The 22,057-nt window shown below is 37.8% G+C and overlaps 1 protein-coding gene and 1 non-coding gene across 2 annotated transcripts; both read right to left on the bottom strand.

Annotated features, from left to right (window-relative positions):
- Nucleotides 1–1,110: 1,110 nt before the first annotated feature.
- LOC141601418 (uncharacterized) lies at nucleotides 1,111–2,091 on the bottom strand. Its single transcript, XM_074421699.1, has one exon. The coding sequence runs from the start codon at nucleotides 2,089–2,091 to the stop codon at nucleotides 1,111–1,113; it is 981 nt and encodes a 326-aa protein (XP_074277800.1).
- Nucleotides 2,092–21,625: 19,534 nt separating this feature from the next.
- On the bottom strand, nucleotides 21,626–21,734 carry LOC141603210 (small nucleolar RNA R71). Its single transcript, XR_012525101.1, has one exon. It is a non-coding gene; the product is annotated as a small nucleolar RNA R71 (small nucleolar RNA).
- Nucleotides 21,735–22,057: the final 323 nt, after the last annotated feature.

The raw sequence follows: 22,057 nt of genomic DNA on the forward strand, positions 1-22,057 counted from the left end.
CTTAGCTTCCCTCCAATTCAATTTTCAAAAATTTGTTACAAGTTCGTTATTCGTGGGTCCATCTTTGGTGCGCCTCTTCTCCAACACCATATATCGTATATTTGGTCCGTTTGATATTTATTCTTTGTCCGGACCAGCAACTTCGAGCCGACTGTGAATTGTCGCAGTACTTTATCAAGACTTCGCTTGCAACAACGAGCGAATTTTCTTCGATGATGTTTCGACACGCCTCAATCATTCCCGAGCGAGAGTTCATGACAGCCGATTGTACTTCTCAAGATATGGAGTTCGTTTGAGAGCGACGTATGAAGATTCCCCCAGCAGTTTCTACCATCGTCCTGTTGTCTTCAATATTATATTATACTTTGTTCTCATGCCAACTATCTCGTAGGTTCCGAGACTACCCATGTTCTTACACTTAGCCTTCACCAATAGGATCACACTCCTTGAAATCGCCTTTTCTGGGTTCATACGCCCAAAACCACGGTTACCCCTAGGCTGCCTTCTCGCCAATGTTTTCCTTTAGGGTCTCACACCCCTAGCATAACCTCTACATATCCTTTATGTCCTAGCCTTGGCTCATACGATTAACCTTAGCTCCTTAGCACCTCCGGAAGCATCTCGAGAAAGAAGTCTCAGGTATGGTCTCTTCTTATGGCTGGCGAGCTTCCTTACGTAGTCTGATAGAATTTAAACGACCCTCCCCGATAGTCGACAGACTCTAAGTAGGTTATCTACTTCTTGATTTATGACCTGGTTTCTTTCAGAAGCAAATTTTCTTCTTTTCTGCTGCACAGGTTTATGGCTTGGATCCACACTTAGCTTGTGAGTTATCACACTTGGGTCTATCCCTACCATATCATCATGTGACCAAGCAAAGCAATCTATGTTAGCTCTCAACAACCGAACGAGTTCTTCACGAATCTTACCTCTACACTCAGATCCAATGAGAACAGTTCGTTCTGGGTGCAACGAGTCCAGGATGACTTCGTCTAGTTCTGCCTGTTGAGGCTCAATTTACTCGTCCTGGATGCGCTGGCTCTGTAATTGCTATGCGGGCGAACCTGTTGTTGGCTTCAGAGCCACCTTGTAGCAATCCTTAGCTTCTTCCTAATCCCCACATATTTCTTGCACCCCCCAAGGTGTTGGAAACTTCAGGCATTGGTGGTACGTTGAGGCAATTGCTTTCATCTCGTGGATCCAGGGCCTGCCAAGGATTACGTTGTAAGTAGAGGGCCCATCAATAACCATATACCTTACCTGTTTGTTTAAACCCCCGGCGTAAGTTGGGATGATGATTTCTTCTAGGGAGTGCTTTGTTTTGCCGCTGAAACCAACCAAGGGAATTGCCTTCTTTGCTAGATCTTTCTCGGTGAATCCCATTCCTTTGAGTGTTTCCATCATAATCAAGTTGACGGAGCTTCCGGTATTCACCAGGATCTTTTTCACCTTGCAATTTCCTATGGGAAGCGTGATGATTAGAGCATCGTGGTGCTGTTCAGGAGTAGATCCTGCGTCTGTTTCGTCGAAGGTGACTGACGGCAGATTCTGGTGGTTAACCCTGTTGGAGCTCTCTGGTCTGTATCCCTTAGTCTTGGTTGCATGCCTCTTAGCTGCTGAGTAGGTCGGCCCACACAGCTCCGATCCACCTGTAATGACATTCACAGTTCTAGAGCAATGAGGAGGAGGGGAGGGCATAACCTGATCCGCTGAATTTACTCTGGTTGTGTTTCTGGGTAGGAGATGATCCAGGTTTCCTTGGTCATAGTGAAATTTGACTTCCTTTCTGAGGGAGTGGCATTCATCGGTGTTGTGAGTGTTGCTGCCGTGGAACTCACACTTTTTGCCTGTGTCTCTGCTGCTGGGGTTTCCTTCTGGAAGTTTCGGCCATCTGACTCTGCGTCCCATCTCCTTCAAGGCTTTGAATAGTCCTGCAAGATTGGTAGTGAAACCATACTCACTTACTTTCGGAGGCAGATCTGCTTCGGACTTTCCTTCAGAATTTCTAGAAACTTTATTCACGCTCTGTTTGTAGGGTTTGGATCTTTCGCTCTTCTTCTCTCGGAGCCTTTCGGATCGGGTCGAAATCATAAGTGCTTCTTACGGTGCGAGTCTTCTTCCGCCTCATGACAAAGAATCGCCTTCGATTGCACCTCCTCAAAGGTAGTGCATGGATGCATGGTTAGTTCCTTGTATAGCTGAATCCTGGTGCAGCCCTCGGTGGAAGGCTTGTATAGCGGTTGCTATATCACACCTCGGAATTGACACCTTCTCTTTGTTGAACCGGTTCAAGTAATCGCGGGTAGATTCTTCAAACCCTTGCACTATCCGGTAAAGGTCACTGGTCTGCTTCTCCGGCTTTCTGCTGCTGGCGAACTGCTGGTTGAAGGCATTGACTAGGTCGGCGAAGTTGGATATGCTTTTGTTAGGTAGACCGGCGAACCACTGCGCAGTGGTCGCTCCCGACAAGGCGTTGACCGAAACCCTTGCACATACAAGCTTCCTTTAGAGATCCCGTTGCGGTTATCACCATCATTTTCTGCTTGTAGTGGTTGATATGGTCAAGTGGATCTGTGGTTCCGTCGTAGAGTGTCATAGCTGGCGGCACACATCCTTTAGGAACACTGATTAGAGCTATATCATCCACGAAAGGTGAGTCTGCATAGCTATCTTTGGCTGCTTTCTCCAGCGGACGGGCTACGCCTGGTATCCTATACATTAGCTCCCTCGGCTCGGTATTCTTTGCTCCGTGAATTACCCGCTCTGCAAGAGGGTTAGAAACAGGCGGGAAGGAACCAGCAGGTGTACCTCCTAGCCAGGGTGCTCCGGAAAGTTGGCCTGGTGCTGGGTGACTGGTTACTGGTGTTGCACTGATTATGGATCCAGGCTGTCATCCTGGTGTTTGATGTAATCCTCCGATCCAGGCTCCACTGGTGAACTGGTTGCAGGATGGAATTGCTGTATTGGGGACAGGTCCAGATTGCCATCCTGGTGTCTGGTGTGCGGGGGTACCTGAAAAGGGTGGAAGGTCAGATCCAGAAGGGGTGCTAAACAAAGCGTTACCTGTTGTCTGCTGCAGATTGGGTGGATTATCGAATGATAGACATCCCAATCCTCTTGGATCGATTGGTTCGCTGGGTGCTACCCCTGCAAGATCCAGCCTGGTAACTAGTTTTGACGGGATTGGTCGACCCGATCCTCCACTGCTGGTTCTGGCTGGAGCCTCGGTCCGATCTTTGGTTTGGACCGGATCTTTGTCACGATTTGAGCCACCAGGTTCTGGTTGTCCTTCCTCAGATCCTCAACGGCCCGACGCAGAGTGTCCATCCCCTGAATCATCACCTGCATCGGATCGAGTGCTGGAGATCCTCTGCTTCGGAGAGCTTCTACGCCTGAGCTTTCCTGGGTCGGGCTTCTGGATACTGCTTCGCCTCCTCTGCTGGGGCTGCTTTCCCTACTGGATTTGGACTGAGTGGGTGCACCTGTTGCCTTTGGAATCTGCGGTGGTTTCTGAGGCTGGGGCATGGCTCGAGTCGACATCTTGTGAGGATCGTCTGGTGGATCTTTGGGATGCACGACCGGTCCAGTCTGTAGATGCAAAAGTAATTCTGCCGCAGAGGATAGGGTGACATACTGTTCTTGGAAGGATTTCGGTGGTTCCAGACATTGTAACGGCTGGTTCGGTTTGGTGAGGCTTGGCTATAGAAAATGATCACTATGCCCCACGGTGGGCGCCAAACTGTTTTGGTAAAAATTTACCGATTACGTATATTTTATGTGAGTGATAGTGATTAGTCTAGTGCCAATTATGTTTCAAATGCGACGATGAGAATAAAGAAATAAAGACGAATAAAAAGGAATGACACAGAGGATTTTTGGTGACGCGGAAAACCCGGTGTGGGAACAACCGCGGGGGGAGTCGGAATCCCACCAAATTTGCACTATGATCGAGAATGATATACCAAGTAAGGAAATACAAGAAATATTTTAGCTAGTGAATTATTGCCAATAGTAGACGGGAATTTTGAAGGAGTTGTGTTAAGACTGCTCGAGTTCGAATGAATGCCCCTTTAAACGTTGTCCTCCTCTTGCTTTTATAGCTGCCAAACCAAGCAAAGAGTCCAAGAACCTCCTTTCCTATTTTTGCTCCTGTGTTTTGGGTCAATCCCTTTAGAATAGGAATTTGTTATTGACCCAGCCCAATAATCCTTTTTGCACGTGCCATTTGCAATCCCTCAACTTTGTGTTTGTTTATTCTTGATCCGATGGTCCCCTTTTTGCCAGCTCGTCAATCCCCTTCTCTTCTCGCCAACCAACCATCGTGTGCCACGTCACAGGTGATAAAACACAATTTTTATCCCTAACACTTATTATATCAGACGATCGACATATATCAATAAAGGTCGAATTATAACTACGGAAATAAACGTTGGAGAATATATTAGCAACACAATAAGCAAGTATTGAACTGAGATCTACAATAAATAGTAACAAATCTCATAAATTCAACCCGATAATTGCAATAAAATGGCAAAATTACCTAAGTTTTGAGAGAATGCGCGAAAAATCTTCACGAGAGGATAAATAATTGAACTACGCATAATGTTGTACAAATTTTAATACTGCTTCTCCAGTATCCTTTGGTTTTGTACAAATTAATATATATATATATATATATATATATATATATATATATATATATATATATATATATATATATATATATATATATATAAGGGTTCTAGTAAGGCCATGATATATATTGAGTCCCTAAGTCCTCATAAGAGCCTTTAGATGAGGGAAATGGAGGGATGAGATTACATCTCATTTAAGGGCCACAAATCTCCCTCCCTAATCTCCTTCCCTAATTATGTATAACTCCTTCTAATTATGTACAACTTCTTCCACATTCTAATCTTCCTACTCACTTCCTCATTATTCTTCTCTCTCACTTCTCTCATTCCCTCATTATCTCTCTTTTTTTTATCTCACAAAACAAAACAAAAAAAATCAAACAAAAAAAACCAAAAAAAAACCATCAAAAACCTAAACAATAATTGTAAAACTGCCTCCCTTACCACCACCACACCCGACCACACCTGCCACTAACCACAACCGCCACCACCACTGCCGTCTACCAACACTGCCGCCTACCTCCACCCGACCACACTTGCCACGAACCACAACCGCCACAACCCGCCCTAGTCCCCCGTCCTTATTCCCTCATTATTCCGCCACCACCACTGCCGCCTACCTCCACCGCATCAACCGCCACCCTCCCTTACCACCACCACACCCAACACACCACCACCATCCCACGACAAACCCACGACAAAAACCCACGACAAAAACCCCACCACCACATTCCCGCCGCCACCATTCACGCCTCACCCTCATTTTTGTTATTGTTTTTTGTTATTTTTTCAGATCTGCGTTTTTGTTCTTTTTTTTGTTCTTTTTGTTATTTTCGTTTTGGTTATTTTTGTTCTTCATTTTTTGGTTATTTTTGTTATTTTTTTATTTGGTTATTTTTTATTTTTGTTCTTCATTTTTGTTCTTCTTTTTGTTCTTCATTTTTTTGTTCTTTTTGTTATTTTGTTATTTGGTTATTTTTTATTTTTGTTCTTCATTTTTGTTCTTCTTTTTGTTCTTCATTTTTTTGTTATTTTTGTTATTTTTTTATTTGGTTATTTTTCTTATTTTGGTTTTTGTTATTTTTGTTTTTGTTTTCAGATTCAGATCTTTGTTTTTGTTATATTTTTTTATTTTGTTATTTGGTTGTTATTGTTATTTGATTTTTTTTTTTTCAGATTTACCTTTTTTATTTATGTATATAATTTGTTATTGTCATGACTCATTCATACTATTAACCTCTAAAGTTATACATTGTATAAATTGGAGTTACACAAATTTGGGACTAAAGTTATACATATTGTCTATTAAAGTTATACACTGCGTGCATTAAAGTTATACACACGATATATAAATGTTTCATTGTTAATTTTTTTTGATGAATCATGATTTTGTTATTTGGTTTTTTTTTTGTTATTGTTATTTGGTTTTTTTTTTATATTTGGTATTTTTGTTAGATTTACGAGTTTTTTTGTTAGATTAACGGGTTTTTGTTACTATGGGTTTTTTTTGGTTTTTGTTATTATGGGTTTTTTTTTGTTATTATTATTTGGTTATTTTTTTATTATTAGTTTTCAGATCTAGTTTTCTTCTTCTCAACTTTCATCACATTTTTTATTTTGAATTTTCAAAACTATATGTAAATACATCTAAAGTTATACTATCTGCTACTAAAGTTACACTATTTACGACTAAAGTTATACACTTCAAACATTAAAGTTACAGACTATATGACTAAAGTAACTTTAATCTCATCTTCTTATTGTGTTGTTTTCAAATCTGAATTTATATTCCTAAAGTTATACAATTTTGAACTAAAGTTATACAAATTTGGACTAAAGTTATACAAAAAATGAATGAAGTTATACAATGCAACTTCACTGACAAATTTGTGTAAGTTATACAATTTTGGACTAAAATTATACAAATTTGTACTAAAGTTATACAAAAAATGACTGAAGTTATACTATTATGCACTAAAGTTATACAATTTTTGACTATAGTTACACAAATTTAGACTAAAGTTATACTATTATGGACTAAAGTTATACAATTTTTGACTATCATGGCCTTACTAGAACCCTTCTATATATAGAGGCAAGATCCGGTGAGTCCACCTATATTTTTGAGTCCCATGAGTCCACTTATGTATCACACACTGTACACAAGAATATCACAAATTGAATAAACAAGATAAAGTTGTGAAAAAAAAAACACGCGATATAACACGAGAAAGAAGTTGTACCAGACGGGCTTTGTTGGAAAGAGCGCAATAGCTCCCCACCAAAATATTGCTGGCAATAGTTTGTCGTAAAACCTCGACACCAAGGACACCAGCTATTATTTCTTCGGTTTCCGAAAAAGAAAGGTAGAGCACGATCATTCACAAGTTCTGGTCTCAAATGATGAGCAAATGAAAGATAGCTCATGAATAAGATTTACATGAGCTATCCACAACGGTACTTAAAAACCCAAATTGATGAGTCCAGATGTTAGACCATCCTCAAGCAGTGGTCACGCTAACTAGGTCACGACCCGATTTTACTCTTAATTCCACCTTATTAACCTTGACCTATTTTCACCACCCAAGCAGAAAGTCGCGACCTATGTCATCAACCCAATCATTTTCCACTTCACAACATTCCCAATCATATACCCCACTATCATATTATATACTTTTTTTAATTATTTTTTTATTGTTCCACCAATCAAATTTGGACACATAGGAGGTCACATAAGTGGTCAATTTGTGACCAAAGTGACCAAGTTTGGTCACAAATTGACCTTTGGTCACAAATTAACAACTTTGGTCACCAATTAAGTACCTTAATTACCCCATTAACCATGACCAAGCAAGGTCATGACCAAGCAATTGACCTTGCTTGGGGATGGTCTTACTTAAAGACGATTAGAACGGTCCAACATGAGTACGATGTACGTGTCTAAGTGTTATATTCTGGTTATTTAGGGAGAACTTATCATGCTTTAGTTTAAAAACTGAGGAATACAAGAACACACCAATGGCGCAACTCACACTGTCAATTGCGGTCCACACGTACACAAAGTAATACGAACAAAAAAAGGATCAATCATCATAAGGTCTGGATCAGAGTGTAACAATAAACTCAGCTGAAACTTAGTCATAAAAAAAAGGCTGCATTCTAAGAAGCTAAATTGATAAGGTATAGATCACTATCCATTTTTCTTTTTAAAGTACGATGTATTCCGTAATTACCACCAAAACGCGATTTACATCAGTTCTAAATGAGTTTGGTGTCGGCATGGATTATTTTGACAAATTTATTGCTATTAATTGAGGAGAGATTTAATCAGTGTTAAGTATTCAATTTAGACATCTTTTTTTGCCATAAAGATTTGATGACAATTGCGTGGGTTCCATTCTCTTGAATACAATATTCAGTTGATTACTTCATGTAGCTTCTTAGAATGCAGCCTCTTTAGATGACTAAGTTTATGTGAAAATCGATCTTTTTGTGATGTCAATTTAGCTTTGCTTTTTAGTTATTTAGACAATGTATCGCAGGTTCAGTGGTGTGATATTGTATAGTATAACCCGTGATATTATTTAGTACAACCAGTGGTATTGTTTATTGTTAGGTGTGATACTGTTTTTTATAACTTGTGATACTCTTTTACTGGACTCATAGACCCAAATACAATATCACAGGTTATACAAAACAATATCACAGCTTAATTTTTTTTTTTTTTTAAAAAAATTATCCATAATTTTTTTTTTTTTAAAAAAAAAAATCTTTAAAAAAAATCGTGATATTTTTGTGTAGAGCGTGTGATACATAAGTGGACTCACGGGACTCAAAAAAATAGGGTGGACTCATGTGATCCTAATTATATATATATATATATATATATATATATATATATATATATATATATATATATATATATATATATAGAGTCGGGATCCGGTGAGAACTCCTAAATATTTGAGGATTAGTGAATACAATATCACGGGTTCTTCAATACAATATCATGAAAAAAAATTAGACTTGTCCAAAAAAAAAAAAAATTTTTTTTTTGCACAGCTGTTTTTTTTCGTGTGATATTGTTTCGAATAACCTGTGATATTGTATTGAACAACCTGTGATATTGTAATGAAATCCTCAATCCTCAAAAAGATAGTGTTTACTCACATGATCTCATTCCTATATATATATATATATATATATAGAGGAGATCTAATGAGTCTCTTACCTCATTTGAGTCCTTAAGTCCTTATAAGGACCCTTAGATGGACAACATCTATGGTGGAGATTTTTTTACAAAATATAGGCCAAAAAAAAAAGGAAAAGCATGGCTATGAAAGAGGACAGCATTTCCTGCAAATTGTCCTTACCAATGATCATTTCCTGCGGACAAAAGAAGATATCCTTTGTACTATGTTTACACTCCCCACATTCTTCCTTCCTTAACACACTTATTCCAACTTTATTCTTTCTTTCTTCTCTCTAAAACTGGGTTCTTTCATCTGAAAACGAAGCTAAACTTCTCTCTAAATCCTCCAAATCAGCGTAAACATGCAAATAATAGATGGCATCAATGGTATTTCTTCATTTTATTCATTGTTTTCAGTCACGTTTTAATATTTTCAGTTGAATAGGATGGATGAAGGTAATGATAAATTTTGCATGTCATCGAATTTGTTCATTCTTGTTTTTATTATTGTTAGAAGTAAATCTTCATGCTGGGTTTTCATGAATTTGAGTTTTGAGTAGCATGAACGCATTCTGACAACATTTACATTAACACTTTTGCGATAGATTTACATTTACACTTTTTATTGTTATATTTTTTATGTGAGTTAGCAATCTGACAACATTTACACTTTTGTTGACATTTACACTTTTAAAGCATCACATTTACACTGCATTCCTGCTCACATTTACACTTTTGGTATACTTTTACATTTACACTTTTTAATTGTTATAGTCACCTTTGGATTTTTATTGTTATATTTTTTATGTGAGTTAGCATTCTGACAACATTTACACTTTTGTTGACATTTACACTTTTAAAGCATCACATTTACACTGCATTCCTGCTCACATTTACACTTTTGGTGTACTTTTACACTTTTGTTGACATTTACACTTTCAGACAATCACATTTACACTTCGTTTCTGCTACACATTTGGATGTTTACTCTTTTTGCTATAGTTTTACATTTACACTTTTTAATTGTTATAGTCACCTTTTAATTGCTAATATTATAGTTTTAATTTGAGTTAGCATTCTGAAAACATTTACACTTTATTTGTTCACATTTACACTTTTAAAGCATCACATTTACACTGCATTTCTGCTGACATTTACACTTTTGCTGACATTTACACTTTTAGAACAGCATATTTACACTTCGTTTCTGCTGACATTTACACTTACACTTTTGGATGTTTACATTTACACTTACACTTTTGGGACATCATAATTTGCACATTTACACTTTTTGTTGACATTTACACATTTAAAGCATCACATTTAGACTGCATTTCTGCTGACATTTCCACTTTCAGAACAGCACATTTACACTTCGTTTCTGCTGACATTTACACTTACACTTTTGGATGTTTACATTTACACTTACACTTTTGGGACATCATAATTTGCACATTTACACTTTTGGAATATTTACATTTATGGAACATTCACTTTACATTTACACTTACACTCTGTGCACATTTACAGACTTGCTAAAACAGAATAAAGTTCAACCTGACAGGCAGGAGCTGTGTAGGGAGGTCGAGAAGAGGTTTACACCGTACATCGGCCAGGATTTTGGGGGCGTTGAGGATGCGGTGACTTTTTATAAGATATACGCCATTACTTGTGGGTTTGATATACGTAGGTACACAACAAAAAAATGGCGTGGCGGTGAGATCAAGTCAAAGCTCGTCGTCTGCAATCGAGAAGGTTTCGCTCACAAGAAGCCCAGTAAAGATCAGGATGAAGGACTTGTTGGGGAGAAGTCACAGAGGATATTCAGGGTCACTAGAGTGGGGTGTAAAGCGAGGATACGACTATATATGAAGAATGGTCTTTTATTAATTGACCGGTTCCACGAGGGTCACAATCACGAGCTTATCTCACTTAAGGACAGAGAGTTCCAGAAATTGTCGCGTAACATAACAGATTATCACAAGATGATTATCGTTTCGAACTCAAGGGTTTGTAATACATAATCACTCTCTATACTAAATAAATAATTCCATTCATGTTATATTTATATGACGTATTTGTTGATGATTGATTAGCAGCTGAAGATAGGAGCAACAAAAACATACAGAATCTGCAAAGAACAAGTGAATGGATACGAAAACATTGGAGCAAGCTTAAATGATTTTAAGAACTTCCATAGGGATGTTAAATATTTCATTCACGAACGGGATGGTCAGTTGTTTGTTGACCATTTCAAGGAAATGACTGAAACAAGAATAGGTTTCTACTTTGACTATGACCTTGACGATGATGGCAGCCTACGTAAGGCCATATGGGCGGACGGCACCGCCCGAGATAATTACAAAATTTTTGGTGATGCGGTGTCATTCGACCCAACTTACTCCACCAATAAGTATTCTATGGTATTCACACCATTCACAGTGTTGACCACCATAAACGATCCGTGACGTTCGTGGGGCTCTAATTGCAAGGGAAGATTATGAGTCATTTAATTAGGTTTTCAGCCGGTTTTTACAAGCAATGGGGGTAAGGAACCGAATACATAATTACAGATCGGGACCAGGTATTATCAAATCTGTCCCTCTTGTTTTCAAGACAGCGCGCCATCGGTTTTGTATGTGGCATATAATGAACAAAATGCCCAGTAAGTTTGGCGTCTCGAGGAGTGATTATAATGAGTTCATGTGTAAAATTAATGACATTATATGGGACGATGAGCTTGAGGCAGCAGAATTTGATGGTATCTGGGAGCAAATAATTGAAGATCATGGTGTTGGCGTAAATGATTGGTTTGCAGATACATATGCTATAAGGGGACAGTGGGTGATGGCGCATTGCAGAGACTTGAGGATGGCGTCGATTATGAGGACAACTCAAAGATCAGAGAGCGAAAATAGCTTTTTCAAGAGGTTTGAGCACAAGTCAGGAACATTGGTTGAGTTTTGGATGCGTTTTGAGAGCGCTATGGACCAACAAAGACATAGACAGAAGCAGCTTGACAACATGGATAAGCACTCGTCCGCAACGGCGTCAACACATCTGGCATTAGAGATTCATGCTGCAAAGGTGTACACCTTTTCAGCTTTCCACAAATTCAAACGAGAAGCCATCTTCTCAATTGATACATGTAGAACAGGAGGTTTCACTGAGAGAGGCGAGCTAGAGGTAACTTGATACGTGCATATTCTATACACTTTATTTGCGGTTTTGGCACGTATTTCCATGCGTATTTGTTAGCTTTAAGCTATTATTTATCCCGAAACGGTTTACTTTGCATTTTCTATGATTTATTGTAGGAATGAGTGGAAGTAAGCTAAATCAAGCCTGAATCGTCCTCCGGAGGCAACTTCAGGGAAGCTTGGAAGAAGGAAGTTCGGATTCACTCACCTTGGGATGCGTGCATTGGAGTGAAGAGCTGTTTTTGTAATACTCCGTATTTTATAATACTACTTAAGTCGGGTTAATTGTTTAGTCGATAATTACGTCAAGTTGTTTTACTTGACTCGCGTGGTATCGTAAGATCGAGAACGTCAAGTTATTTTAATTGACTCGCGTGGTATCGTAAGATCGAGTTGTTTCGTAAGTTAATTGAGACGGGTTTATATGGAATTCGAGATGTGAGCTAACCCATTTACCCTCGACCCATTTGAGTTTACCCAAATGTTTAATCCAATTAACCCAACACCCAACATCATGTCTTTAACCTAATTTTTACCTTAACACTACACAACCCTCATCTCACCTGCCTCCCTCACTTCGACGGCACGCATTTTCAGATTCACACAAAGAGCCTTTCATTTGATTGAAGATTTCTCATCGATTCCAACCTAATTCGATTTCCCTGTTTGTAAGTCGATTTCATTCCATTGTTTATACTATTTTAAATATTCGTCTTCAAAAAGTTTGAAAAGAGAGTCCTGTTTATTTGATGTCTAGTTTATGCATATAAAAGCTCGTGGTCAAATTCTTTATGGTTTGTCCTAGGTGATTTATTTATGAACATGTCGCTGAAAAGTCCGCGAATCTGATTTGGTTGTGGAAAATGATTTGAAACCCTAATTTTTATGTCGATTCAGTTATGAGGCTTCTTCATACATCATCTTTGTATAGTCTAGATGATAATAGGATTTGGAATTTCTGAAAAATAATGTTTTAAACTCGTTTTATGAATCAATACTTTTTATGCGACGGTTTCTGTCAGTTTTTGGAAATCAGTCTGAAAACCCTTGATAAGTTTGGAATTTGAGAAAAACACGTTAGATATAATTTGTAGCTAAGACTCATGGGGATTCAATCCAATTGGCCTTGTATCAATTTGATTTTTCTGGAATTAGTTATGTATTTTATTCCGAGTCTGTCATGTGCTGGAAAATCAGGAAAAGTCGTGTTTGTTCTTTAAGTTGATATTCCTATTAAGTTATGATGAGTCTAGGTGGTGTGCATGATTATTTGATTGAGTAGGTGGTAATTATACATAATTATGATATGTAGGTGATGGATATGTGAAGGATCGTAATTGGTTGCTTGTGTGTGCTTGGATTGCGAAAAGGTAGGGAAATACACTTGACTTCTTATCGTGTTGTTGAATTGTGTTGACTTGTTTGTGTTTCATATGACCAAATTGTGAACGTGACTTGATTCGTGGTTGTGGATTACGCTATGATATGGTTGACTGAACTGTTCGTGTTGAGTGTGTTATCACAACATTTGGTAGCTGGCATGATTCCATTCATTGATATACATATTGTATTGCATTGTTTACTGTTGGGCATTCATATGCATTGGAGATGGAGGATGTTGAGGTGATGTGGTGTGGTGATGATGATGTTGTGATAAGGCCCAGGCGGGTTCTGCAGGACTTGCCCTGGTGTCCTCAGCTGCGAGCTGGCAGATCGGCTACGGTCGATATATATAGTCTACCGGGGATCGGTATGGCTGGGTTGTCCGGGTTATGAGATATGAGTTATGAGATATGAGTTATGAGATATGAGTAATGAGATATGAGATGAGATGGAGATGGAGGTGACGGAGGAGCATGCATATCATATTTTGTTGTTGCATTGTATTACCCTACTCAACCTCGTGGTTGACCCTGTGTATTCGTGAACACCTGTGATGAACCTTTTAATGGGGAGCAGGTTTGACAGTACCTCGAGACCGATAGGAGCCGGATGGGAAGAGAGCTTGGATTGCCCGACTTAGAGCTAGCCCACTTTTATTTTCGTTTAGTTATCGACTTTATTTTCGTTTGAGACTTGTTTCATTTAGACGTATAATTATATAAATTGCCTTGGAGTTTAATTTGTTATTCACTACCTCGGGAAACCGAGATGGTAACAGTCCGGTTTATTAGGGAATGTCTTGCTAAAGGCTCCTTCATAAACCGGGGTGTTACAAAGTGGTATCAGAGCATACGATCCTCAGGCCTAAGCCAATGAACCCAATGAACGTAGGATGTGTCGAAATAAAATGAACCCCTGGGAATAAAATGTTAGGAGCTCACAGTGCGGTTAAGAAGGCGCCCTTAATGCGTGCTCTTTTGCCCTCTCAGTTTTGAACCAGGTAACCCGAGAGAAATTGAGGTAATGGGGTAGTTAGAAGGAAACCTTGGATATAATCGAGTTGATGTATACCTTGAGACCCATATATTCTAACCATTCTGCAGGACAACGTTACGGTAAGTATTTTGTATGAATGATGACGCGATCATATGATGTTGTGGAGATGAGAAATGAAATTTTCGTGTTCAGGTTGATAATCAATGAAGTGTTGGATTGTGGTAATCGCGAGCGTGAAAATGATTGCGAATTGATGATATTTATCTGGATGGATATTGAATGATGTGTTGATAGTACTATTATGTCTAGTGATATGCGGTAATGTGATCCCGAAGCCATGCTAGTATAGTATCGTGATAGTAATGAGAAACACTATTGAATTGCATGTTTCTAGTCATAGCAATCGTGATTTAGATGTAAGGAGTAGATCGTGATGCGAAGGGATTCTATGGGATAGATGTTTACGTAAGTACAAAGTGTGAGATTTAAGTTGGGATGGGTTAGTATACATAGTATGTTCATAAGAGCTTGTAACATAGTAAAGAATGACCTAGTGCTGAAACTCGTTTTGTCTGATTTTACTGTTTAAATGACCTTACTGCCATTTCTTTTCTGTTTACTGCCTATGGATGAATATTTTATGAGAGATAGCCTCGTGAGTTAGTGTTCATTTGGCATTGGTTTCATGCTTATAGTATATACGGATTAGGAGTAATAAATATTTTAGTGGGCTGTGGTTAGGAAGTTCCTGTGCAGTGATGTTTTGACCAACGATTTTGTAAAAATCCTCATTTAAATTGTATTAATAATTTTTGCATAATTCCAACTCCTTCGATCAGAAGATTCGCGTATGCTTTCAAATTGATAAGCCACGAAAATTCGTGATGTCTCTATATTAAATGGTAAGTTTTGCAAACTGACCCAAGTTTCGGACCAATTGCTGCCACATACTTGCTTGGACCAACTGAGTTGCAAGATCCTTTAAAAATTGAATTCTTGAGCTTTGGACCTCATTCTTTTTCTCACGAGTTATTAACTCTCTGTATGTTATAAAAAGTAATATAACTCAAGTTTTCGTTGAACGGTTATTTATTCGTGACTTTTGAAAGTTACAATGTGAATCATGACTTGTAAAATGTGCGTTCTATGTTAAGTTTTCATATAATTGTTTGGTTATTTCGTGAGCCTTATTAATGTGACCTTATAATGTTTTATATCATGATAGTAGCACGCATGTACAGTAGTTATGTATCTTAACAAGTGATAAAATTAAAATTTAGTTGATAACATTGTTGGCATGATAGTATGAGTGAAATTGAATAGCTTAATTTGATTCTTAATCGAGGGTGAAATATTTTATACGAGTCCAGTTGTTTGCATATTTTATATATGTTTGGCATGTTGTAATATCTCTGGTGTGTTCATCATATTTGCGTAGTAGTCGGATATATGTAAATATAAAACTATATTGTCATATCTTGGTAAAGTTGATGGCGTTTTAATTTGATTGTTCTAATATACTCGCACGAATAATTATAATAATTATGTTTAAATGTTTACACATGGATGGTAGTAATGAGTATGTCTAAATGTTCACACATGTAGGATGTCATCTGAGTTCTCATGTCTTTTATGTGAGTCTGTGTGCCTATAGTTATACTTATTACTTTCATTGCATTAATTTATTTGATTGAACCTAAACTTATGATATAATAATAAAATAGTGTTGTTGTTCCTTATTGGATATGTTCATAGTTGTATTGTCATGAAATGCTAAGGTGATTGTTGCAATTGTCACGATATTTGAAATATAGTTGATATAGTTACGATATAGTTACGATATTTGAAATATATTCTCGAACCGTCGAATTATAATGGGATAACCCTTTGATGATTCACATGATATGCATTGGTTTAAATGATAGTCGTTATAGTTACGTTTAATTGAGCCTACAATTGCCTAATTGTTCAAATCGTGCAAATCGGAAAAGTTGTTGAAGTTGCTAGTAATTTATCATAGATAAGGTTCTACAAAGTATATGATGGCAAATGTGTATGTTTAAGTTGTTTATGCGAGATCTTTTGTTTTTCTTGAAAATGAGTTATACTAAGTTGTTGGACACAATTGAACGATATGGTTGCTAATGAAGTAATGTTGTGGTTGTCATGGATCATATGTTGCTACTTTTATTGGGAAATATGTTTTCAGAATTGATAACGTGCAAACAATTTTGATAATTTAAAATATGAATTTTGAGTATGTTGTTGATTGTTTAAATTCATCGGCCTAATTCGTGACCTAAACCAGTGAGTGAGTAAATGGTTGTATGGACATGTCAATAAGATCCTGTGATTGTGATGGATAGTAGTGGTAGATCTATTTTCTGTGATATGTTTACAAATGTGAGAAGTTTCTTAAATTGTTTTGTTATTTTTACTCTCGCTCGTTCATGGTCTATAATTGATCATCAAATTTGCTTAATTACATACATGCCCTTTGCCCTCGTGCCTACTCTATCCCAACACCAACTTTGATTATGAAGACCATTAGTTAGTGAGCTATTTTCGTCATATGCGAGGACGTGGTTGAGTTTTATTTTCTTTGTCGAGGTAACACGGTATTACCGTCCCTAATACTTTATTATTGTTCGGGGTTGTATGGGTATGTGTCATTATTTGTCATCGTTTTATGATATCAATTTGTACAAGGTAATTGTGAATTTCTGGTGATTGTCATTATTTCGGTTACTTAATTATGAATTTTGAAAGTTGTTGCATGATGTTTGATTGTTGAGATTGTAAGTTATGTGAGTTTCATATAAAAGTTAATCAAACATGAATTATGTGATGTAACCATGTAATACTCGATATGAATTCAGTAACATGAACGGTAGGCTTATGATATGAGTATGAACCTTGTTATATGATAATATAATCTTAATCGTTTCGGTGGGTTTTGTGTAAAGTAGTCTCAATTATAGAAACGCTATTACATTGCTTGAATTTTGCCTAGTGTCTTTCTCTAAACCCGATTTGCAGAAATATGGATTTTACTTCTATGATGTGATTCTTGACATGAAATATTTTAATCCGTCAAGTATGAACTATGAGTTAGTGATTGTCTACATTGATGTAAATGTGTTAATTTGGTATCAAAGCATCCAAGTAATTGTTACCTTGATTTTGTGTAATGCGTAGCATGAAATTGACAAGTGTGTTTTGTTCTTTGGAAAAGTCGGATGTTAGTTGTCAGTATAGAGTAATTAGCTTATCAGATGATTTGTGTCTATTGTTTCAGTAATCTTCTTGAACTTTGGATGTGGAATTTCATAATAGGGTTACGGGGACGTAACCATGTTTTAAGGAGGATAGGATTGTAAAATCGTGGTGGTTTACGATCTGGCTAAGTGGTATGTTATGATTGGTCGATCGAGAATTGACCATGCATGGAGTCTCATTGTTTTAATTTGTTATTACTCGGTCAATGTTGTGGTTCTTTAAGTGCCACATACTTCTGTCGTATGTCCAACTTTGGGGACAAAGTTTCTTAAGGGGGGTAGAATATAACACTTCGCGTTTTAGAGCTTATGTTTATGTACTACTTGTGTTGTCTTATGCTTGGGGATGTTTGGTTATCGTTATGGGGTGGCGAACTTCGGGACGAAGTTCATTTTAAGGGGGAAGACGTAATACTCCGTATTTTATAATACTACTTAAGTCGGTTAATTGTTTAGTCGATAATTACGTCAAGTTGTTTTACTTGACTCGCGTGGTATCGTAAGATCGAGTACGTCAAGTTATTTTACTTGACTCGCGTGGTATCGTAAGATCGAGTTGTTTCGTAAGTTAATTGAGACGGGTTTATATAGAATTCGAGATGTGAGCTAACCCATTTACCCTCGACCCATTTGAGTTTACCCAAATGTTTAATCCAATTAACCCAACACCCAACATCATGTCTTTAACCTAATTTTTACCCTAACACTACACAACCCTCATCTCACCTGCCTCCCTCACTTCGACGGCACGCATTTTCAGATTCACACAAAGAGCCTTTCATTTGATTGAAGATTTCTCATCGATTCCAACCTAATTCGATTTCCCTGTTTGTAAGTCGATTTCATTCCATTGTTTATACTATTTTAAAGTATTCGTCTTCAAAAAGTTTGAAAAGAGAGTCCTGTTTATTTGATGTCTAGTTTATGCATATAAAAGCTCGTAGTCAAATTCTTTATGGTTTGTCCTAGGTGATTTATTTATGAACATGTCGCTGAAAAGTCCGCGAATCTGATTTGGTTGTGGAAAATGATTTGAAACCCTAATTTTTATGTCGATTCAGTTATGAGGCTTCTTCATACATCATCTTTGTATAGTCTAGATGATAATAGGATTTGGAATTTCTGAAAAATAATGTTTTAAACTCGTTTTATGAATCAATACTTTTTATGCGACGGTTTCTGTCAGTTTTTGGAAATCAGTCTGAAAACCCTTGATAAGTTTGGAATTTGAGAAAAACACGTTAGATATAATTTGTAGCTAAGACTCATGGGGATTCAGTCCAATTGGCCTTGTATCAATTTGATTTTTCTGGAATTAGTTATGTATTTTATTCCGAGTCTGTCATGTGCTGGAAAATCAGGAAAAGTCGTGTTTGTTCTTTAAGTTGATATTCCTATTAAGTTATGATGAGTCTAGGTGGTGTGCATGATTATTTGATTGAGTAGGTGGTAATTATACATAATTATGATATGTAGGTGATGGATATGTGAAGGATCGTAATTGGTTGCTTGTGTGTGCTTGGATTGCGAAAAGGTAGGGAAATACACTTGACTTCTTATCGTGTTGTTGAATTGTGTTGACTTGTTTGTGTTTCATATGACCAAATTGTGAACGTGACTTGATTCGTGGTTGTGGATTACGCTATGATATGGTTGACTGAACTGTTCGTGTTGAGTGTGTTATCACAACATTTGGTAGCTGGCATGATTCCATTCATTGATATACATATTGTATTGCATTGTTTACTGTTGGGCATTCATATGCATTGGAGATGGAGGATGTTGAGGTGATGTGGTGTGGTGATGATGATGTTGTGATAAGGCCCAGGCGGGTTCTGCAGGACTTGCCCTGGTGTCCTCAGCTGCGAGCTGGCAGATCGGCTACGGTCGATATATATAGTCTACCGGGGATCGGTATGGCTGGGTTGTCCGGGTTATGAGATATGAGTTATGAGATATGAGTTATGAGATATGAGTAATGAGATATGAGATGAGATGGAGATGGAGGTGACGGAGGAGCATGCATATCATATTTTGTTGTTGCATTGTATTACCCTACTCAACCTCGTGGTTGACCCTGTGTATTCGTGAACACCTGTGATGAACCTTTTAATGGGGAGCAAAGTTGTGGTACCTCGTAGACCGATAGGATTTGGATGGGAAGAGAGCTTGGATTGCACGACTTAGAGCTAGCCCACTTTTATTTTCGTTTAGTTATCAGACTTTATTTTCAGTTTGAGACTTGTTTCATTTCAGACGTATAATTATATAAATTGCCTTGGAGTTTAATTTGTTATTCACTACCTCGGGAAACCGAGATGGTAACAGTCCGGTTTATTAGGGAATGTCTTGCTAAAGGCTCCTTCATAAACCGGGGTGTTACAGTTTTTGAGGAAAAGAAGGTGTTTCTACATAGCCTTGCCAGTCGATCAACCAGCATCCACAGTCGATCGACCAAGGAGTTTCATCAGACGCTACTAGACTGCTATCACCAGTCGATCGACCATGCTGACCGGTCGATCGACCAGTCTGCGAGCTGATATTGAATTTTCGTATTAGACTTTTAAAAGCCCAATTTTGTAATTAACTTTTGGCATCTTTTATCAGTAGAACGCAGCAATTATTAGGTTATGCTTTTCATTATTGAAGAACTCAATTTTTAGATCTAGCTTTGAGAACGGAAAACGACGAATTCGATTACTTTTGTTCATCATTTTATTTAGTAAGTTTTATGCAAATTCTTCCTTCTTTAATTTCTTGTTGTTCCAATTCTTTGTTACCGCTTTAATTTCAGCAATTTCAGTTATGTCAAATTTATTCTTTGCTATCAATTTTGCAATTGTTATAGTTTCAATTATGCATAGCTAATTTCATTGATTGGGAACAAGGTGAGCCATGGCGAAAATTAGGATTGTTTTGTAGTATGAATTCTTCCGTATTGATCTTGTTGTCTTTTGATAAATCTTTTTACTAGATTGAAAGATTAGTAATTAAAATTATCATTAGATTGGAATTTCCTTTGAGCGAAAGCTTTGAGAAATTCTTGGGAATTAGAAGACCGTAAGGTAATTTTGAGCATTGATCGAAGGGCTTGCTCATACTCCCTGAGACCGTATTATAGGACCTCTGCTACTTTACTGACCTGACCTTAGCCATGGTGAACCGAAGTTCCCGATCTTCTTTTTATCTTGTTGAGAAATTTCATATTTAGCAACTAGTCATTAGAATCAACCAATCTCAAACCCCCCATTTACTTGTTACTTTTATAGATTGAAAATAGCAAACAAAATTAATCTTGTCTCTCTGTGGTTCGACCCTTACTATCACTAGCTATAATTTTAGTTTGGAATTATAAATTTAATTTTGATACAAAACGACGGTATCAAATTTTGGCGCCGTTGCCGGGGAGACGGTGTAATTCTGTTTGCTTTATTTTTAGTTTATTTTTCTTGTCTCAAGGAACTTTGGTTCCTTGAGGCCGTTGCTTACCTTTGCTTCTAGTTTTGCTTTTGCACAGTTAGAAGACAGGTTTTTGAAAGGAAGGCTTGAGTACTCTTAGTTCTGCGAATATGGCTACAATATATGATAATCTTCAGCCAAAGGAACACCATCTTCCGAAGGGGCACCAGTTACCTACCCCTACTACCGGTAACTTCGAATTTCGTTCCTCTTATATCGATTTAGTGGAGCGAAATCAGTTTGCTGGCTTACCAGATGAGGACCCCTTGAAGCATATGGAAATTTTCACAGACTATTGCTGTTCCATACCTATACCAGCTGGGGTGACTCAGGACGAAGTAAAGGGGGTGATGTTTTTATACTCCTTAAAGGATTCAGCGCGAGATTGGTACCGCTACCTTGATAGGGTAGCAGCTGGAGTCACAGATTGGACATCTCTAGCATTAGCCTTCTACAAGAAGTACTTCCCACTTTGAAAGACTGATGCCTTGAGAAGTAAAATTACAAATTTCCAGCAAGGAGCTGATGAGGGCTTTTGTGAAGCATGGGGACGTTTCAAAGGTTTGGTCCGAGCTGTCCCTCACCATGGCTTCCAGCAGTGGTATCTTTGCAACTTATTCTATAATGCTTTATATAATGATTACAAGGTCATCCTGGACGCAGCTGCGAATGGTAGGTTCCAAAACAATGCCGGTCAGAATAGAGGTTGGAACACTATTGAGGAGATGGCAGTCCATAGAGCTGAGTTTGGGAGTTCACGTGGAAATTCACGAAAGCAAAGTGATGAAATGAGTACCGTTGTGACACGCATTACTTCTATTACTGCTCGTCTCGAAAGGCTCGAGGTCTCTGAAGCTTCCAAGGAAAGAGTTGAAATTCATGCCCATAATTCAGATGAGACCGCGAAATTGAGAG

Source organism: Silene latifolia, chromosome 9, assembly GCF_048544455.1.
Source record: "Silene latifolia isolate original U9 population chromosome 9, ASM4854445v1, whole genome shotgun sequence".
NCBI classification, from domain to species: Eukaryota; Viridiplantae; Streptophyta; class Magnoliopsida; order Caryophyllales; family Caryophyllaceae; genus Silene; species Silene latifolia.